Source organism: Tachyglossus aculeatus, chromosome 5 (assembly GCF_015852505.1).
Source record: "Tachyglossus aculeatus isolate mTacAcu1 chromosome 5, mTacAcu1.pri, whole genome shotgun sequence".
Lineage (NCBI taxonomy): Eukaryota > Metazoa > Chordata > Mammalia > Monotremata > Tachyglossidae > Tachyglossus > Tachyglossus aculeatus.
Window position 1 is genome coordinate 47314821 of NC_052070.1, and position 16826 is coordinate 47331646.

Below are 16826 nucleotides of genomic sequence, written 5' to 3' on the forward strand. Positions count from 1 at the left end.
TGGAGGGCCTGGCAGGAGCAGGAGATGGTCAGCTCACAGGGCATGGCCACGCTGGTCCCGGTTGCTAAGAACTCAACCACAGAATTTCCTTCTCTCCGCGTCACCTTCACCATCTACTAAGCCTAGTTTGCCATTTTCCTTCCATTCACTTAAAAACCCATCTCTGGTTGGAAAGTGTAGCGCACGGATTCAGGAAGGTTGGAGAAATTCATGTCTATCCTTCCGTCTCTTCTTCACTGGGCAAAATCCTAGGGGATTCTAGCATGGGGTTGGCGCCATCTCAGCCTGACACTTGGTGCCCCCTAAGCCCCAGCTCTGGACTTGCCAGCAGACTGTTTGAACACTGAATCTCCTGCTTGTCTTTCTCTGTTAGGACAATCCACTAACCTGACTTCCATTGATGTCCTGAGTATGTTGCCCAAAAATATTGATGACTTCTACAGGTACCACGGCTCTCTGACTACACCCCCATGCTACGAGAGTGTCATCTGGACTATTTTTGATGCCCCCATCACTGTTTCTCTTGCTCAGGTAACATCACCATCCATCCTGGGTCAGGCATCAGCTGCTTTCCTGACTTCCTCAGCTTCCTACCTATTGCCTGGGTCTGATTCTTCACCCCTTCTGTGGGTACCCTGGGACACTTCCAGCTTGGATGCCCTTCCTTTTCTGCTTCTTTCCCATCTCCCATCTATATCCTTTCCGCCTTCCTCTCAAGACTCAGTCCTGCTTTGGGGTTTTTTCTACTTTCTCAGCTGGAGGGCTCATGAATGCACTGTGGAAAACCCCATAAGGGATAGTGAGGGGATGGATATTTGTGACTTCTGGTTCCACCCAAGGTTCCATCCAGATGCTTGAAATAGGGGGCACTCTGAATAGGCCTACGTTCATTGTGCCACTTATTTTCAAGCTACTATTTCTTGACTTCCCTACTCTGGCCCAGAAGCTTTCAACCATTTTAAGACCGCTGTGGCCTGAAGGATCAATCTGAAGCAGCCTCCCCTATCATGTCATTCCCCTTCATGTATACCACCTTCATTTTACGCCCTACTCCTACCCAGATCAGCCTCCCAGCTGATCCTCCTTCCTCTCCCATCCAATTCTCATTATTTTTTGCCCATGCCGTTTTCCATAATGACTGCATTCCCAGTTAGAAAACCTCTAGTTGAGGCCTTTCCTCTCGCCCAGAGGACGAGACATAGCCCAGATGTTAAGGCACAGAGGAGGAAGACTCCGAGCCTTGGAAGGGGATCAGAAAACAGGAAGCCCCCAGAAATCCTGACTGGATCCCCATGGGCTTCAGGGCCAGAGCTGGGAGAGCATGTCAGCTGTCCAGCCTGGACGGAGAGTCTTCTTGCCAGTCAGTCAGTCGATCGCTTTCATTGAGCACTTACTGTGTGCAGAGCACTGTACTAAGAATTTGGGAGAGAATAATACAACAGTAAACAAACACATTCCCTGCCCATAACAAACCTATAGTCTAGTTTACAGTCAAGTCTTCTTTTCTGTTTCTGTAGCTTTTTTCCTCAGCCTCAGTAGCCTGACCCAGAGCCCTGAACCTTGTTCGGAAACAGAGAGCGGTCAGTAGTTGACTGTGACCCCAAACGAGGGTAGCTTCTAAACTTTCAGAGAAGCTGCTCCATTTCCTTCCACCTCTAGGTCATGTCTCCTGACCTGTTCTGCCAGGAGGTTGGGAATTAATTCTCCAGAATGGGCTTTCTCAGCCTTTGCAAGTAACCCATTGGCCTTCTCTAGCCCTTCTAAAGCAGCCTCTGTGTTTGCAGATTATAAAGTTGGAAAACTCTTTGCTCGACCGTAATAACAACACGATCCACAATGATTACCGCGAGACCCAGCCCCTCAACAGTCGTGTGGTGGAATCTAGCTTCCAAGTCAAAACCATTCAGGGTAAGAGAAGACAAGACCATTGTGATTCTCCTTATTATTGCTCTTTGTTATTTATCATGTATAAAATCCCGACATATTATCCAGAGAACATAAAAAGTGCAAAGGAGAGAGTCTCACTATCTTCTCAATACAGTCCTGGAAATCGAAACCCCAAATCCAGATGTGCAGAAGATGATTCTTACAAAAGGGTTCAAAATACAAGCTGGAGGAAGATGTGGGAAAGACAATCTGTGTATTCCAGAGCATTTCTCTTTATGGGAATGCGTGAAGGAAAGGTACTAACCTCCTGAGTACTTTCCAGAGAAATCTTGGCTGACGGGCAGGCTGAGAGTAGGCCAGGAGTAGGGGTAAACTCCAGGGTAAACTCTTTGAAAACAATAATAATAATTATGGTATTTGTTAAGCACTTACTATAAGCCAGGCACTGTACTAAGCGCTGAGGTTGGTACAAGCAAATCGGCTTGGACACAGTCCCTGTCCCAAGTGGGGCTCACAGTCTCAGTCCCCGTTTTACAGATGAGGTAGCTGAGGCCCAGAGAAGTGAAGTGACTTGCTCAAAGTCAGACAGCAAACAAGTGGCAGAGCGAGGATTAGAATCCATGACCGTCTGATTCCCAGGCCCATGCTCTATCCATTATGCCATGCTGCTTCTTTAGCCTGATATGTGATGTTGGGCAAGTCACTTAACCTCTCTGTACCTCAGTTTCCTCATCTATAAACTGGGGATTCTATATCTGTTCTCCCTCCTACTTGAATGTGGACCTCACATGGGGTCTATGTTCTAGACTGTGAGCCCGCTGTTGGGTAGGGACCGTCTGTATATGTTGCCAACTTGTACTTCCCAAGCGCTTAGTACAGTGCTCTGAACACAGTAAGTGCTCAATAAATACGATTGAATGAATGAATGGGGCAGGGGCTGTGTCTGACGATAATCTTAATGAGGGTTTAGCACATAGAAAGTGTTTAAAAATCAATCAATCAATCAATTGCATTTATTGAGCGCTTACTGTGTGTAGAGCATGGCACTAAGTGCTTGGAAAAGTACAACATAATATAGTTGGTTGACACCTTCCCTGTCCACAGGTAACTTACATTCCAGAGGGGGAGACAGACATTACTATAAATTACAGATATGTACCTAAGCACTGTGGGGCTGAGAGTTGGGTGAATAAAGGGTGCAAATCCCGGTGCAAGGTCGACACAGAAGGGAATGGGAGAAGAGGAAATGACGGTCAAGTCGGGGAAGGTCTCCTAGAGGAGAAGTGTGACAATTATTATTATTATTATTACAATTAATAATAATACTTCTTAGAAGCCTTTTACTATTACTTTTCTTCGGTCAGGTCAAAACACTTTTGATGAGGACATCAGGAGCATGCTGAGGGAAATCCAAAATGACCTCAAAGAACTAAGAGCACAGTTACGTTTCAGAGGTAAGGAGTACATCCAAACAACCAGTCCTCAACTTGAAACATGAACTCTGGACATTCACTCTGTCTCCATCTCCTCCCTCTCCGAGAAACACTCCTTCCAGTGGATTCATTATTCTTCTGGATTTCCCCCACATACATCATGTGTGCATGTGGAAGAAGGGTTCCTGGGACAACATGGGGGTTGCTATGGTGATTGGTGATGATGGTGATGATGTGGCTTAGACTGTTGTAGGAAATATTTAGGTGAGATATAAGCAGTGGTGGAAATGGAAATCAGTTGCTCTGGGAACACTGATTATATTACTGTTAATCATTTGACTCAATCTGAATAAATTATTACTCTGTCTGTACTTTTATAACCCTATTAGCTGCAATAAATTAATTTTGCTCTCTTGAAAGTTGAAATTTTGTAATTTTTTTCTTCTCTATTTTTTCCTTAGATTCCTGCTTTCTCTAAACTGAGGACTTAGGGAAACCTGGGAAGATGAGGAAGTGATGGGAACCTAGCCTGGGGTGGAAGAGCAGGTGTTAGAGGGGGTGGGAGTGAGAATGCAATGAGGAAAAGACAGAAAAATACGGAACTAGAGAAGAGAGTTCAGGAGGCAAATGACAAGGATGTGTTGAGACTTCAAAGACAAAAACCAAGATGATCAAGCTCACTGTGGGCAGGGAATGTGTCTGTTACATTTTATTCTCCCAAGCTCTTAGTATAGTGCTCTGCACACAGCAAGCACTCAATAAATACGATTGATCAAGCATGAGTTTTCATTCTAATTCTGACCCACCCTTTCACCCTACCTTTAGTCTGCCCTTTTTTCTCTGAATTCTAAAATCCTTCTGCTCAAATTCCCTTTACCCTTATCTTTCTTTTCCTCTCCTATCAATCCCATTCATTCATTGAATCATATTTATTGAGCACTTACTGTGTGCAGAGCACAGTACTAAGCACTTGGATCCTTCCTTTCTCCCCTTTCTTTGAGAAGCCTACTTTCAAGAAATCTTCTCTCCTCCTTAACTTCTAAGAGCTTGAAATATTCTATCAGAATTTATTGTTCCAGGATCTTCTCCTCCTCTTTTATGGTATTTGTTAAGCAGTTACTATGTGTCAAGCACTGTTCTACATGCTGGGGTAGATATGTTTACTAGGGTGAACACAGTCCGTGTCCCACATGGGGCTCACAGTCTATGTAGAAGAGAATAGGATTGAATCCCTATTTTAAAGTTGAGGAGTCTGGGGCACAGAGAAGTTTAGTGATTTGCCCAAAGTCACACAGCAAGCAGTTGGCAGAGTTGGGATTAGAACCCAGGTCTTCTGACTTGAAGGCCCAGGCTCTTTCCACTAGGCCATGCTACTTGTCTCCTCCACCCTCTGCAAACTTTTCCACCCACTCAACAGAAAATTCCTTGTGATCAATCAATCAATCAATCAATCAATCATATTTATTGAGCGCTTACTATGTGCAGAGCACTGTACTAAGCGCTTGGGAAGTACAAATTGGCATCACATAGAGACAGTCCCTACCCAACAGTGGGCTCACAGTCTAAAATTGATTGATCAATCAATCAATTATATTTGTTGAGGGCTTACGAAGTGCAGAGCACTGTACTAAGTGCTTTGGGAGAGTACAATGTAACAGAGTTGGTAAACCTGATCCCTGCCCACAATGAGCTTAGAGTCTAGAGGGATCTCCAAACCTTTCTGAAGTCATAGCCAAAGACTTATTTCTTAATCGTTAGTTTCCCCAATTTATCTGATGCCTCAGTATGGCTCTCCACCACATTGTCCTCTGATTGCTTTCCAACCCTGGTTTTGGATCAATCAATCAATCATATTTATTGAGAATTTATTGTGCAGAGAGCACTGTACTCAGTGCTTGGGAGAGGAATAATAACGATAATGGTATTTGTTAAGCACTTACTATTTGTCAAGCACCGTGCTAAGTGCTGGGGCAGATATAAAGAACAGCAGGTCCCACATAGGGCTCACAATCTCCGCAAAAGGGAGAACAAGTATTAATCCCCATTTTACAGATGAGGTAACTGAGGAAGTGCAGTGATTTGGCCAAGGTCACAAAGCAGACATGAGACGGAGCCAGGATTAGAAACCAGGTCCTCTGGCTCCTAGGCCTGTACTTTTTCCCCATGGCCTCGCTGCTTCTCAACATAACATAACATTGAAGCAGTGTGGTACAGTGGAAAGAGCATGGGCTTGGGAGTCAGAGGTTGTGGGTTCTAATCCCAGCTCCACCACTGATCAGCTGTGTGACTTTGGGCAAGTCACTTGACTTCTCTGTGCCTCAGTTAACTCATTTGTAAATGGAGAATAAGGCTGTGAGCCCCACAATGGACAACCTGATTACCTTGTATCTACCCCAGCACTTAAAACGGTGCTTGGCACATAAGTAAGCATTTAACAAATGCCATCATTATTATTATTATTGTTATAACAGGCTTCTGCCTCTCCCTCTCCACTGGCCAAGGAGCTTTCTTTAGCACCTCTCCCTTGCAGGGGTGGGGAGAAGATGGGGAGGCCGTATGGGAAGGAGGGGACCACCACCCCATTTCCAGTAGTAGGAGCCACCAAGAGCCACTTCTTTGGCTTTATTTCTCCTTCCACTCAGCCATGCCTTTCCCCTGGTCAACAGATTTGGTGCTCCTGGTTGGAACCCCTACCTTCCCTCTTTTTCTCAGGACCCTCCTCAGGGCCCAACCTTTCCAATTCTGGGAATCAAAGACCCTGCCCCTCAGCCTCCAAATCCCAGAATTAACTTCATCCAATCCAGTGGCCAGATCCCGCTTGTGCCGACCCAAGCTTGCCTCTGGCCCCCGCCCTCGCTTTCATCGTCCTTTCTTAGGTCCTGGTTCTCTCCCAGGTGGACTATTTCAATACTTTATTAATCCTAAAGTCATATTTTTCAGCAAACAGCTTCAAACACACCAAGGTGAGCTTCAGTGCTCTTTAGTCACATGATCTAATCTGATCTTTAATATATTTAACATAGGCTGGGAAGCAGCATGACCTAATGGAAAGAGCACAGGCCTGGGAGATAGAGAACCTGGGTTCTAAATCTGCCCCCGGCAATTGCCTGCAGTATGATCTTGGCATTCAATAAATATTCAATAATTCAACTATTCAATGAATATGGTATTCAATAAATACAGTTGAATGAATGAACCTTGGGCAAGTCACTTAATTTCTCTGTGCCTCAGTTTCTCAACTGCAAAATGGGGATTTAATATTTGCTCTCCCTACTACTTAGACTGTGAGCTCCATGTGGTATAGGGACTGTGTCTCACCTGATTACTTCTTTGTACCCCAGCCCTTAGATCAGTGCTTGACAAATACTAAGCATTTAACAAATAACATTTAAAAAAGAATTCCATCCTCCCACCTCTTACTTTCACACTACCATCCCTTTAACCTCCTGTTTCCTGCCCTGAGGCTCCAGGCCAAAAATTTTGTGGAAGGAATAATAATAATAACAATATCACAACAAAACTATTATTACTCCTCTCCTACTGCTATTCATTCATTCAATCGTATTTATTGAGCACTCTTTGTGTACAGAGCACTGTACTAAGAGCTTGGCAACATTTAGAGACAGTCCCTACCCAGCAACGGGCTCACATTCATTCATTCAATCGTATTTATTGAGCGCTTACTGTGTGCAGAGCACTGTACTAAGCTCTTGGGAAGTACAAGTTGGCAAAATATAAAGACGGTCTCTACCCAACAGCGGGCTCACAGTCTAGAAGGGGGAGACAGACAACAAAACAAAACATATCAACAAAATCAAATAAATAGAATAAATATGTACAAATAAAATAAATAGAGTAATAAATACGTACAAACATATATACATATATGCAGGTGCTGTGGGGAGGAGAAGGAGGTAAGGCAGGGGGGATGGGGAGGAGGAGGGGGAGGGGGAGGAGGGGGAGAGGAAGGAGGGGGCACAGTCTAGAAGGGGGAGACAGACAACAAAACAAAATGTAGACAGGTGTCAAAACCATCAGAATAAAATAGAATTATAGCTATATGCACATCATTAACAAAATAAAGTAGTAAATATTTACAAGTAAAATAGAGTAATAAATGTGTATAAATATATACAAGTGCTGTGGGGAGGGGAAGGAGGTAGGGCAGAGGGGGGATGGGGAGGAGGAGAGGAAAAAGGGGGCTCAGTCTGGGAAGGCCTCCTGGAGAAGGTGAGCACTCAGTAGGGCTTTGAAGGGAGGAAGAGAGCTAGCTTGGCAGATGTGTGGAGGGAGGGCATTCCAGGCCAGGGGAAGGATGTGGGCCGGGGGTCGACAGTGGGACAGGAGAGAATGAGGCAGCGAGGAGGTGAGTGACAGAGGAGTGGAGGATGTGGGTTGGGTTGTAGAAGGAGAGAAGGGAGGTGAGGTAGGAGGGGGTGAGGTGATGGTGAGCCTTGAAACCGAGAGTGAGGAGTTTTTACTTGATTCCTAGGTTGACAGGCAGCCACTGGAGATTTTTGAGGAGGGGAGTACACATGCCCAGAGCGCTTCTGTACAAAGATAATCTGGGCAGCAGAGTGAAGTATAGACTGAAGCAGGGAGAGACAGGAGGATGGGAGATCAGAGAGGAGGCTGATGTAGTAATCCCGTCGGGATAGTATGAGAGATTGAACCAGCAAGGTAGCGGTTTGGATAGAGAGGAACGGGCGGATCTTGGAAATGTTGTGGAGGTGAGACCAGCAGGTTTTGATGACAGATTGGGTGTGTGGGGTGAATGAGAGAATGGAGTCAAGGATGACACCAAGGTTGTGGGCTTGTGAGACAGGAAGGATGGTAGTGCCATTTACAGTGATGGGAAAGTCAGGGAGAGGACAGGGTTTTAGAGGGAAGATAAGGAGCTCAGTCTTGGATTTATTGAGTTGTCGATGGTGGGCAGACATCCAGATAGAGATGTCCTGAAAGCAGAAGATAGGAGCCTGGAGGGAGGGAGAGAGAGCAGGGGCAGAGATGTAGATTTGGGTGTCATCCGCTTAGAAATGATAGTTGAAGCCGTGGGAGCGAATGAGTTCACCAAGGGAGTAAGTGTAGATAGAGCACAGAAGGGGACCAAGAACTGACCCTTGAGGAACACCTACAATAAGGGGATGGGGGGGGGGGGGGGGGGAGGAAGGGGAGGAGGAGCCCGCAAAGGAGGCTGAGAATGAATGGCAGGAGAGATAAGAGGAGAACCAGGAGAGGACGGAGTCTGTGAAGCCAAGGTTGGATAGCATGTTTAGGAGAAGGGGGTGATCCACAGCAGCTGAGAGGTCGAGAAGGATTAGGATAGAGTAGGAGCCATTGGATTTGGCAAGAAGGAGGTCATTGGTGACCTTTGAGAGGGCAGTTTCGGTGGAGTGTAGGGGATGGAAGCCAGATTGGAGGGGATCTAGGAGAGAGTTGGAGTTGAAGAATTCGAGGCAGTGAGTGTAGATGACTCATTCTAGGAGTTTGGAAAGGAAGGGTAGGAGGGAGATAGGGCGATAACTAGAAGGGGCAGTGGGGGCAACAGAGGGGTTTTTTAGAGGGAGACGTGGGCAGGCTTGAAGGCAGAGGGGAAGGAACCAGCACCACTACTGCTACTACTAACAATACTTGGGTAAGCACCTAGTGGGCAGGGATCATGTCTATCAACTCAGTTGTACTGCACTTTTCCAAATGCTTAGAACAGTGTTCTGCCTACAGTAAGTGCTCAATAAATGCCATTGATTGACTGCTTACTATGTGCCACGGACTGTACTAAATGCTGGGGAAGATACAAGATAATTAAGTTGAAGATAGTCTCTGATCCACAAGGGCTCACAATCTAAATTGGAGGGAGGGCAGGTATCTAATCCCCATTTTACAGATGAGGAAACTGAAGCACAGAGAAGTCAGGTCACTTGTCTAGGGTCATACAGAAAGCAGGTGACAGAGCCGGTATTAAAACCAAGGTCATCTGACTCCCAGGGCCTCCTTCTCCCCTCTACTTGGGGGACTGTGAGGCCCATGTGAGACCTGATTAAGCTTGTATCTACCCCAGCAATTAATACAGTGTTAGGCAGAGTAAGCGCTTAACAAATACCACAATTATTGTAATTATTCTCTTTCCCCCTGCATATTGTCACATTGATGATGCTCCCCAGGTGTATGCTCCCCACATACATGCTCACCATGTGCATGCTCCATGCTCTGATTGTGGCAGGTCAGACATTCCTGTTCGGTCATTTGTCTGCTGTGTGACCTTGGGAAAGTCACTTCACTTCTCTGGGCCTCAGTTACCTCATCTGTAAAATGGGAATTGAGACTGTGAGCCCCACGCAGGACAGGACATGTGTCCAACATTATTTGCTTGTATCCACCCCAACATTTATTACAGTGCCTGGCACACAGTAAGTGCTTAACAAATACCACAAATTATTATTATTATTCAGAGATGCCTAAGGGTTGCAGAGGCTCTGGTAACCCTGGGATTCCCTGGACAGTACTTGTTGGGAGCAGTCAGGCCCCGCAGCCTCTCCAAAAGTCCCTTAACCCAAAGTTCTTGAACCAGTGGATAAATTTCCTCCTCCGGCCCCACCCATCTCCACCACTCCAACCATTCACTTTGGGTTCTCCATGCCCAGTCTTTGGCTGCCTCGGTGACCCCAGTGCCTGGAATATCACCCTCCTTCCTGGTCCCGACATATCTACATCCATTCAACGCCTCCCTTCCTCCCTACTTAACCTCCATCCATCCTTCCCTAGGCCAGGAGATGATGGAACCCATTCAGGCTAACTCCATCAGCCTGCCCGGCCCTCTGTACCCAGACATTTCGGAGCTGGCTAGACAGCATGCTCCTCAAACAATCAATCTCTGAATCCATGGTATTTATTGAGAGCTTACTGTGTGCAGAGCACTGAATTAAGTGCTTGGGAAAGTACAAAACAATAGAGTTGTCAGACACGATACCTGCCCATAAAGTCTAGAAGGGGAGACATAGAAATGAATTAAATAGGGGAAATGACAATGCACAAGTATTATGGGGCTGAGGGTGGGGTCAATATCAACTGCTGAAAGGATAGAGATATGAATGCATAGGCGACATAGAAGGGAGAGGGAGTAGGGGAAATAGGGGCCTTGTCAAAGAAGGCCTCTTAGAGGAGATTCATTCAATCATTCAATCGTATTTATTGAGCACTTAGTGTGTGCAGAGCTCTTGGAAAGTACAATTCAGCAACAGATAGAGACAATCCCTACCCAATAATGGGCTCACAGTCTAGAAGGGGTGATAGACAACAAAACAGAACAAGTAGACAGGCATCAATACCATCAAAATAGATAAATAGAATTATAGATACATACACATCATTAATAAAATAGAGTAATAAATACGTACAAATATACACAAGTGCTGTGGGGCGGCGAAGAGGGTAGAGCAGAGGGAAGGAGTCGGGGCAATGGGGAGAGGAGGAGGAGCAGGGGAAAAGGGGGGCTCAGTCTGGGAAGGCTTCCTGGAGGAGGTGAGCTCTCATTAGGGCTTTGAAACAGGGGAGAGAGCTGGTTTAGTCGATGTGAGGAGGAAGCGCATTCCAGGCCAGAGGTAGGACATTGGCCAGGGGTTGATGCAGGGACAGGGGAGAACGAGGCCCAGTGAGGAGGTTAGCGGCAGAGGAGCAGAGTGTGTGGGCTGGGCTCTAGAAAGAGAGAAGGGAGGTGAGGTAGGAGGGGGCAAGGTGATTGAGAGCTTTAAAGCCAATAGTGAGGAGTTTTTGCTTCATGTGAAGGTTGATAGGCAACTGGGGATTTCTGAGGAGGGGGGTGACATGCCCAGAGCGTTTCTGTAGAACGATAATCCAGGCAGCAGAGTGAAGTATGGACCGAAGCAGGGAGAGACAGGAGAATGGGAGATGAGAAAGTAGGCCGATGCAGTAATCCATTCAGGATAGGATGAGAGATCGTACCAACAAGATAGCGGTTTCGATGGAGAGGAAAGGGTGGATCTTGGCGATGTTGGGAAGGTGAGACCAGCAGGTTTTGGTGATGGATTGGATGTGTGGGGTGAATGAGAGAGTGGAGTCAAGGTTGACACCAAGGTTACGGGATTATGAGATGGGAAGGATGATAGTGCTGTCTACAGTGACGGGAAAGTCAGGGAGAGGACAGGGTTTGGGAGGGAAGATAAGGCGCTCTGACTTGGATATGTTGAGTTTTAGGTGGTGGGCGGACATCCAGGTGGAGATGTCCTGAAGGCAAGAGGAGATACGAGCTTGGAAGGAGGGAGACAGAACACAAAAGAACAGAGAGAGGTAGAGGGGGAGCTGGGAAGAGAGCAAGAGAGAGAGAAGATGGAATAGCAAACTCTCCCTTACTTTTCTCCTACATCTGCCTATCAGCTAAAATGTATGATGCCTCTGGCAAAGCATTGCTGCATGGGATATGCACCGCATGGCTTGCTTCAAAGTCGGGGAGCACCCCCTCTGCACCCCCAAATTCCTTTGAACTTTGGAATCCCATCCTATTCCCTCTCCCTAATTCCAGTTAGCAGCTGAGCCTATATCTTAGCACCACTTCCTCCCCCTGCCCTCCTCACAGCAGCTGCTGGAGTACCCAGAAGCTGAGAGACTGGTTCTGGAAAGAGCATGGCACTGGGGGTCAGGAGATTTGGGTTCTAGTGGAAGCTCTGTGTGACTCTGGGCAAGTGACAACCTCTCTGGGCCTTGGTTTCCTCATCAATCAAATGGAGACAAGATAGACTATGAGCCTTCAAGGGGCAGAGAACAGGAATTGGATCTGAACTGTAAAGTGTGTACAGCAGCGCTCTGTACCTGTGAGCAGCTAGTGGATAATAATAAAAATAATAATCAATCATTATTAAGTGCTTGCTGTGTGCTGGGCACTGTACTAACCACCGGGTTGATGCAGTTCGGACACAGTCCCTATTCAACAAGGAGTTTACAATTTCCTCTCATTCTTGGCTCCTTGACTGACCACTCTACTGCTTCCCCAGATGTTACACGGGTTTTAGGGTGCAGGGAATCTAAGGGCACAGGGTGTGACCACTAGGCACCAACGTGCCATTGCTGTCCAAGTGGGGCTTATTCCCCAGGAGGCCAGCTGGCAGGGCTTGGGTGGGGCTCACCCTCCTAACACCAGCCTCATATCCAGAATTTATTTATTTAAATTAATGTCTGTCTCCCCCTCTAGACTGGAAACTCACTATGGGCAGGGAATGTTGGATTGTATGCTCTGCATACAGTAAGTGCTTAATAAATATGATTGATTGATTGATTGATGACAGCTGGGGTCTTTCTCCCATCCTCCTCTCTTTACCTCACCTGAACATATGTGCCAGGCAGTGCAGGGCTCAGCTTTACCACCCCTCTACCTCCAGACCTCCACCCACAGGTGCCTGGCATGATGGCAGAACCTGGAGCAAGCCAGGTAAACAGGCACTGGAGCTCCCGCACACCTAACCCAATGCTCCTCAAGGACCCAGCCCTACTGAAAGCTCACCTCCTCCAAGAGGCCTTCCCAGACTGAGCCCCCTTTTTCCTCTCCTCCTCCCCACCCCCCGGCCCTACCTCCTTCCCCTCCCCACGGCACCTACATATATATGTTTGTACAGATTTATTACTCTATTTATTTTACTTGTTCATACTTACTATTCTATTTATTTTGTTAATGATGTGCATCTAACTTTATTTCTATTTGTTCTGATTACTTGACACCTGTCCACATGTTTTGTTTTGTTGTCTGTCTCCCCCTTCTAGACTGTGAGCACGTTGTTGGGTAGGGACCGTCTCTATATGTTGCCAACTTGTACTTCCCAAGTGCTTAGTACAGTGCTCTGCACGCAGTAAGCGCTCAATAAATATGATTGAATGAATGAATGAATGAATGAATAAGGACTTGGGTCCACCCTAATTTGCTTGTATCCACCTCAGTGCTTAGTACAGTGCCTGATTCATAGTAAGCACTTAACAAACATTATTATTATTATTATTATTACTTCCTTTCTTGAGAACCAGGTATCCGTTCCCCCCAGCTGCCTCCCCCTCAACTCCAGCCCCTGCTCCCCCAGCCAACACCACCAGGGAAGGCTTTTTGAAAGCTCTGACTGCACAGCATCTCCTGAGTACCTGAAGTTACCAGAAGAGCCATACACTTTACCGGTGACTACATAGTGTACTCCAGTGGTCACCTGTTCACCCCCGCAAGACATCTAGTCTACCTCGCTCCCGGGATGAGGTGGGCAAAGCCGCAACGGGCTTAGAGGAAGCTGTCAGTCTGCTGCCTCTTCATCCTGGGAAACCACTTTGTCCCTCTGGACAGGCCCGATCATAGGGAGGGGCAGAGCCCAGGGTGACTCACACCATTACATGATGGAAGGAGACAGTGTGACTTAGTGGTAAGAACATAGGCCTGGATCTAATCCCAGCTTCACTACATGCCCACTGGGTGATCTTGGGCAAGTCACTTAACTTCTCTGGGCCTCAGTTTCCTCATCTGTAAAATGGGAATTAAAAATATCTGTCCTTCCTCCCCTGTGAATCCCATGTGGGCCAGGGTCAAGGACTGTCTCCAAACTATCTGTGTCTATCAGCTCTCAGTACAGTTCTTGGCATACAGCAAGCACTTAACAGTATAAAAAGCAAGATTTTCTCCTTTAACTCTCTCCTCCCCATGAGCACCCAGCCTCTCCCACGGCCTCCCTGCCCCTCCCAGCTCCAGTCTCCATACCAAAGAGGCAGCCCTGAAGTGCTGTCCCTGCATGGGGCAGCAGGGAGATTGGAGGGGATTCCAACCCGATTTGCTTGTATCCGCTTCAGTGCTTAGTACAGTGCCTGGCATGCAGTACGTGCTTAACAAATACCACAATTATTATTATTATTGAAGAGCAAAGGTTACACTCGTGACCTGGCTGTGGGCCCTGGCTGTTTTGCCGGCCCTTGCTACCTGACATGATGGTGACTCCTTGGGCCTTTTAGAGTGTAAGGGCTGGATTGCTCCTATGGGTCTACCCTCAACAGTCCTGCCTGTGGAAAGCCCTATTGGCAGAAGGCAAGCCGCAGCTCTCCCCTTCAGCAAGGCAGGACAAAGTCCGTGGCAGGTTTGGGGAATACTGGCCTGGTGGGAGGAGTCCTTCGGGAACAGCTGAGGCCCCAAAGAGGGGTGAATCGGTTCGGGGTGGGGTGGAGATCTCTTTCTGCCCACAGACGATCTCCACACACATAGGTGGAGTCCGGCCCCAGAGGTGGTCAGTCATGGCTGGCTCTGGCTGCTCCAGCCTGCTGAGGGCCATGTCCCATCAAGCCCCACCTAGCTGATGCCCAGGGCGGCTAGTGGCACAGGAGTCATCTGGCCCTAGTTTATAAGCAGCACTGCCTCTTCGGTCCCCATGTTTCCTCCTCTCCCAAGTGGTCAAGCGGGCACAGCAGCAGTGGGCCAGCTTTGGGTTCACCCCTGGCCAATTCAACCCCAGATAATCAGAGCCTTCCCCCCCACTCCAGCTACCCAGGTACCCATGGAAGAGGCAAGGGGACCGCCCCCCAAGAGAAGGTTGAAGTTTCTGACGTCTGCCCCATTTCCCTTGCAGGCTCTTCTCCGGCTTTCCCTGCCTTCCACTTCCCCCGGGAGAACGTAGCCAGCTTCGTGCAAGTCTGGCCCCTGCGGTCCATGAAGCTCCACTCTTTCTCGTTATGCTTCTCTGCCCGGACCGCCGGCCGGGGCAGCCAGACGGTCTTCTCTTACTCCACCCTGGACAGCACCAGTGAGATGGAGGTCACGGTGGGCTCCCAGGTGACCCTATGGGTCGGGGGAGTCCCGGCAGTCTTCTCTGCTCACCCCCAGGCAGAGGCGTGGACCCACTTCTGCATGACCTGGGCTTCCCATTCAGGTCTGGCGCACCTGTGGGTCAACGGGCTGGCAAGGGGTGAGCAGAGCCTCCGGAGAGGGCACGTGATCGAGGAAGGGGGGACGCTGATCCTCGGCAAGGACCGGGACGGCCTCACGGAGGTCTTCTCCGATGCCTTTGAGGGTGGGATGAGCCGCATGAACTGCTGGAGCCACGTCCTGGACCCCAAGGACATCGCGACTCTGGCCCGCTGTGGCCCCGCTACGGCCAAGGCAGACGTGGTGGCCTGGGGGGAGGCCAGGATGAGCCTGTCCGGAGGGGTCAGACTGGACTATGATTCCAGTTGCTGGGGACACTACTGAGCCTAGGAGGCTGGCCCGCACCCACCTAATCAGGGGAGCATTCCATTCTGCTTCCGAAACCAGAACCCCAACCCGCAGATCTCTGCGGTGCCTTCCCTCTGCTGAGCTGCTTTCTCTTTCCTCTCTCTGCCCTAGAAGAGGGCTTCAGTCCTTCCCTGAATCCACTCTGAGAGTCTCTTTGAGTGGAGACGTGACTATTAAACGGGTTTGAACCGATCTGACTGGGGAGTGTGGCCTTCTAGGAAAAGCAGGAAGCAGCTCCGAGCTGATGGGGAGACAGAATGAGCAGGGAATGTTGTCTGTTTATTGTTATATTGTACTCTCCCAACCGCTTAGTACAGTGCTTTGCACAAAGTGCTCAATAAATACAACTGAATGAATGAATGAATGAACCGAGGCAAAAATTTTGCTGTTTCATTGATTCCCAGACCCCCTGGCTTCACCCTGAGTCAAAGAAGGGTTTTCATGAGGGGATTTCTACTTCTTCTTAAGCCCCTCTAGACCAGAAGCGCATTCTGGGCTGGGAATGAGTCTACCAACTCTGTTATACTGTACTCTCCCAAGCGGTTAGTACAGTGCTCTGCACACAGTAAGCACTCAATAAATACTATTGATTGATATTTCTTAAGCATTTATTATGTGTCAAGCACTGTCCTAAGCAGTGGGGTAAATAAAAATGAATCAGATCAAACACAGTCCCTAACCCATATGTGTTTCGCGGCCTAAGAGGGAGGGAGAACAGGCATTTTATCCCCATTTGATAGATGTGGAAACTGAGGTGCAGAAAAGTTAAATGACTTGCCCAGGTCACACAGAAGGCAGATGGCAGAGCCGGGACGAGAACTCAGACCTCGTGACAAAGACTAGAATTGGGCCAGTGATGGGTCTCCCATTTGCTCATCTCATGGTCCCTTCACTTGGGAATTGAGCTGGGAGACTTGGCAGACCTGAAGGAAGCTGGCTCCTTGACAAAACTCAGGAATACCAGCTTCCAAAGCCTCTGAGGGCCAAACAAGGGAGCCGGGCACAGTGCCCCTCTGGGAAGGTTGGGCCCCAAAGGTGGCAAGTCCGTGGGGATAATGGGGACGACAGTCCCCGGCCTCACTCATCCCAGTTCCCTGAGTTTCCAGTCAGGGTTACAGTGAGCCAAAATGGCTTTGGGACCTGGTTAGCTCTCCAAAACCTGTTCCCCCCAGCAGTCCCCCAGTGCCCCTGCAGCCCTTGCACCCGCTTTCGCACTTACAATCCCCCTCACACAGTTGGACCTGCTCCACTGTCCAGTTACCGGGGAC

General features: G+C 48.2%; 1 protein-coding gene across 1 annotated transcript in view; it reads left to right on the forward strand.

Moving 5' to 3' along the window:
• CA6 (carbonic anhydrase 6) overlaps nt 1–15872 on the forward strand; it is a 41377-nt gene extending 25505 nt beyond the window's left edge. The window contains exons 6-9 of the mRNA XM_038746716.1: nt 374–531; nt 1785–1908; nt 3252–3341; nt 14915–15872. Of these exons, the coding sequence (XP_038602644.1) occupies nt 374–531; nt 1785–1908; nt 3252–3341; nt 14915–15534 (992 nt within the window). The 3' untranslated portion in view covers nt 15535–15872. The remainder of the gene's footprint in view (nt 1–373; nt 532–1784; nt 1909–3251; nt 3342–14914) is intronic.
• Nucleotides 15873–16826: the final 954 nt, after the last annotated feature.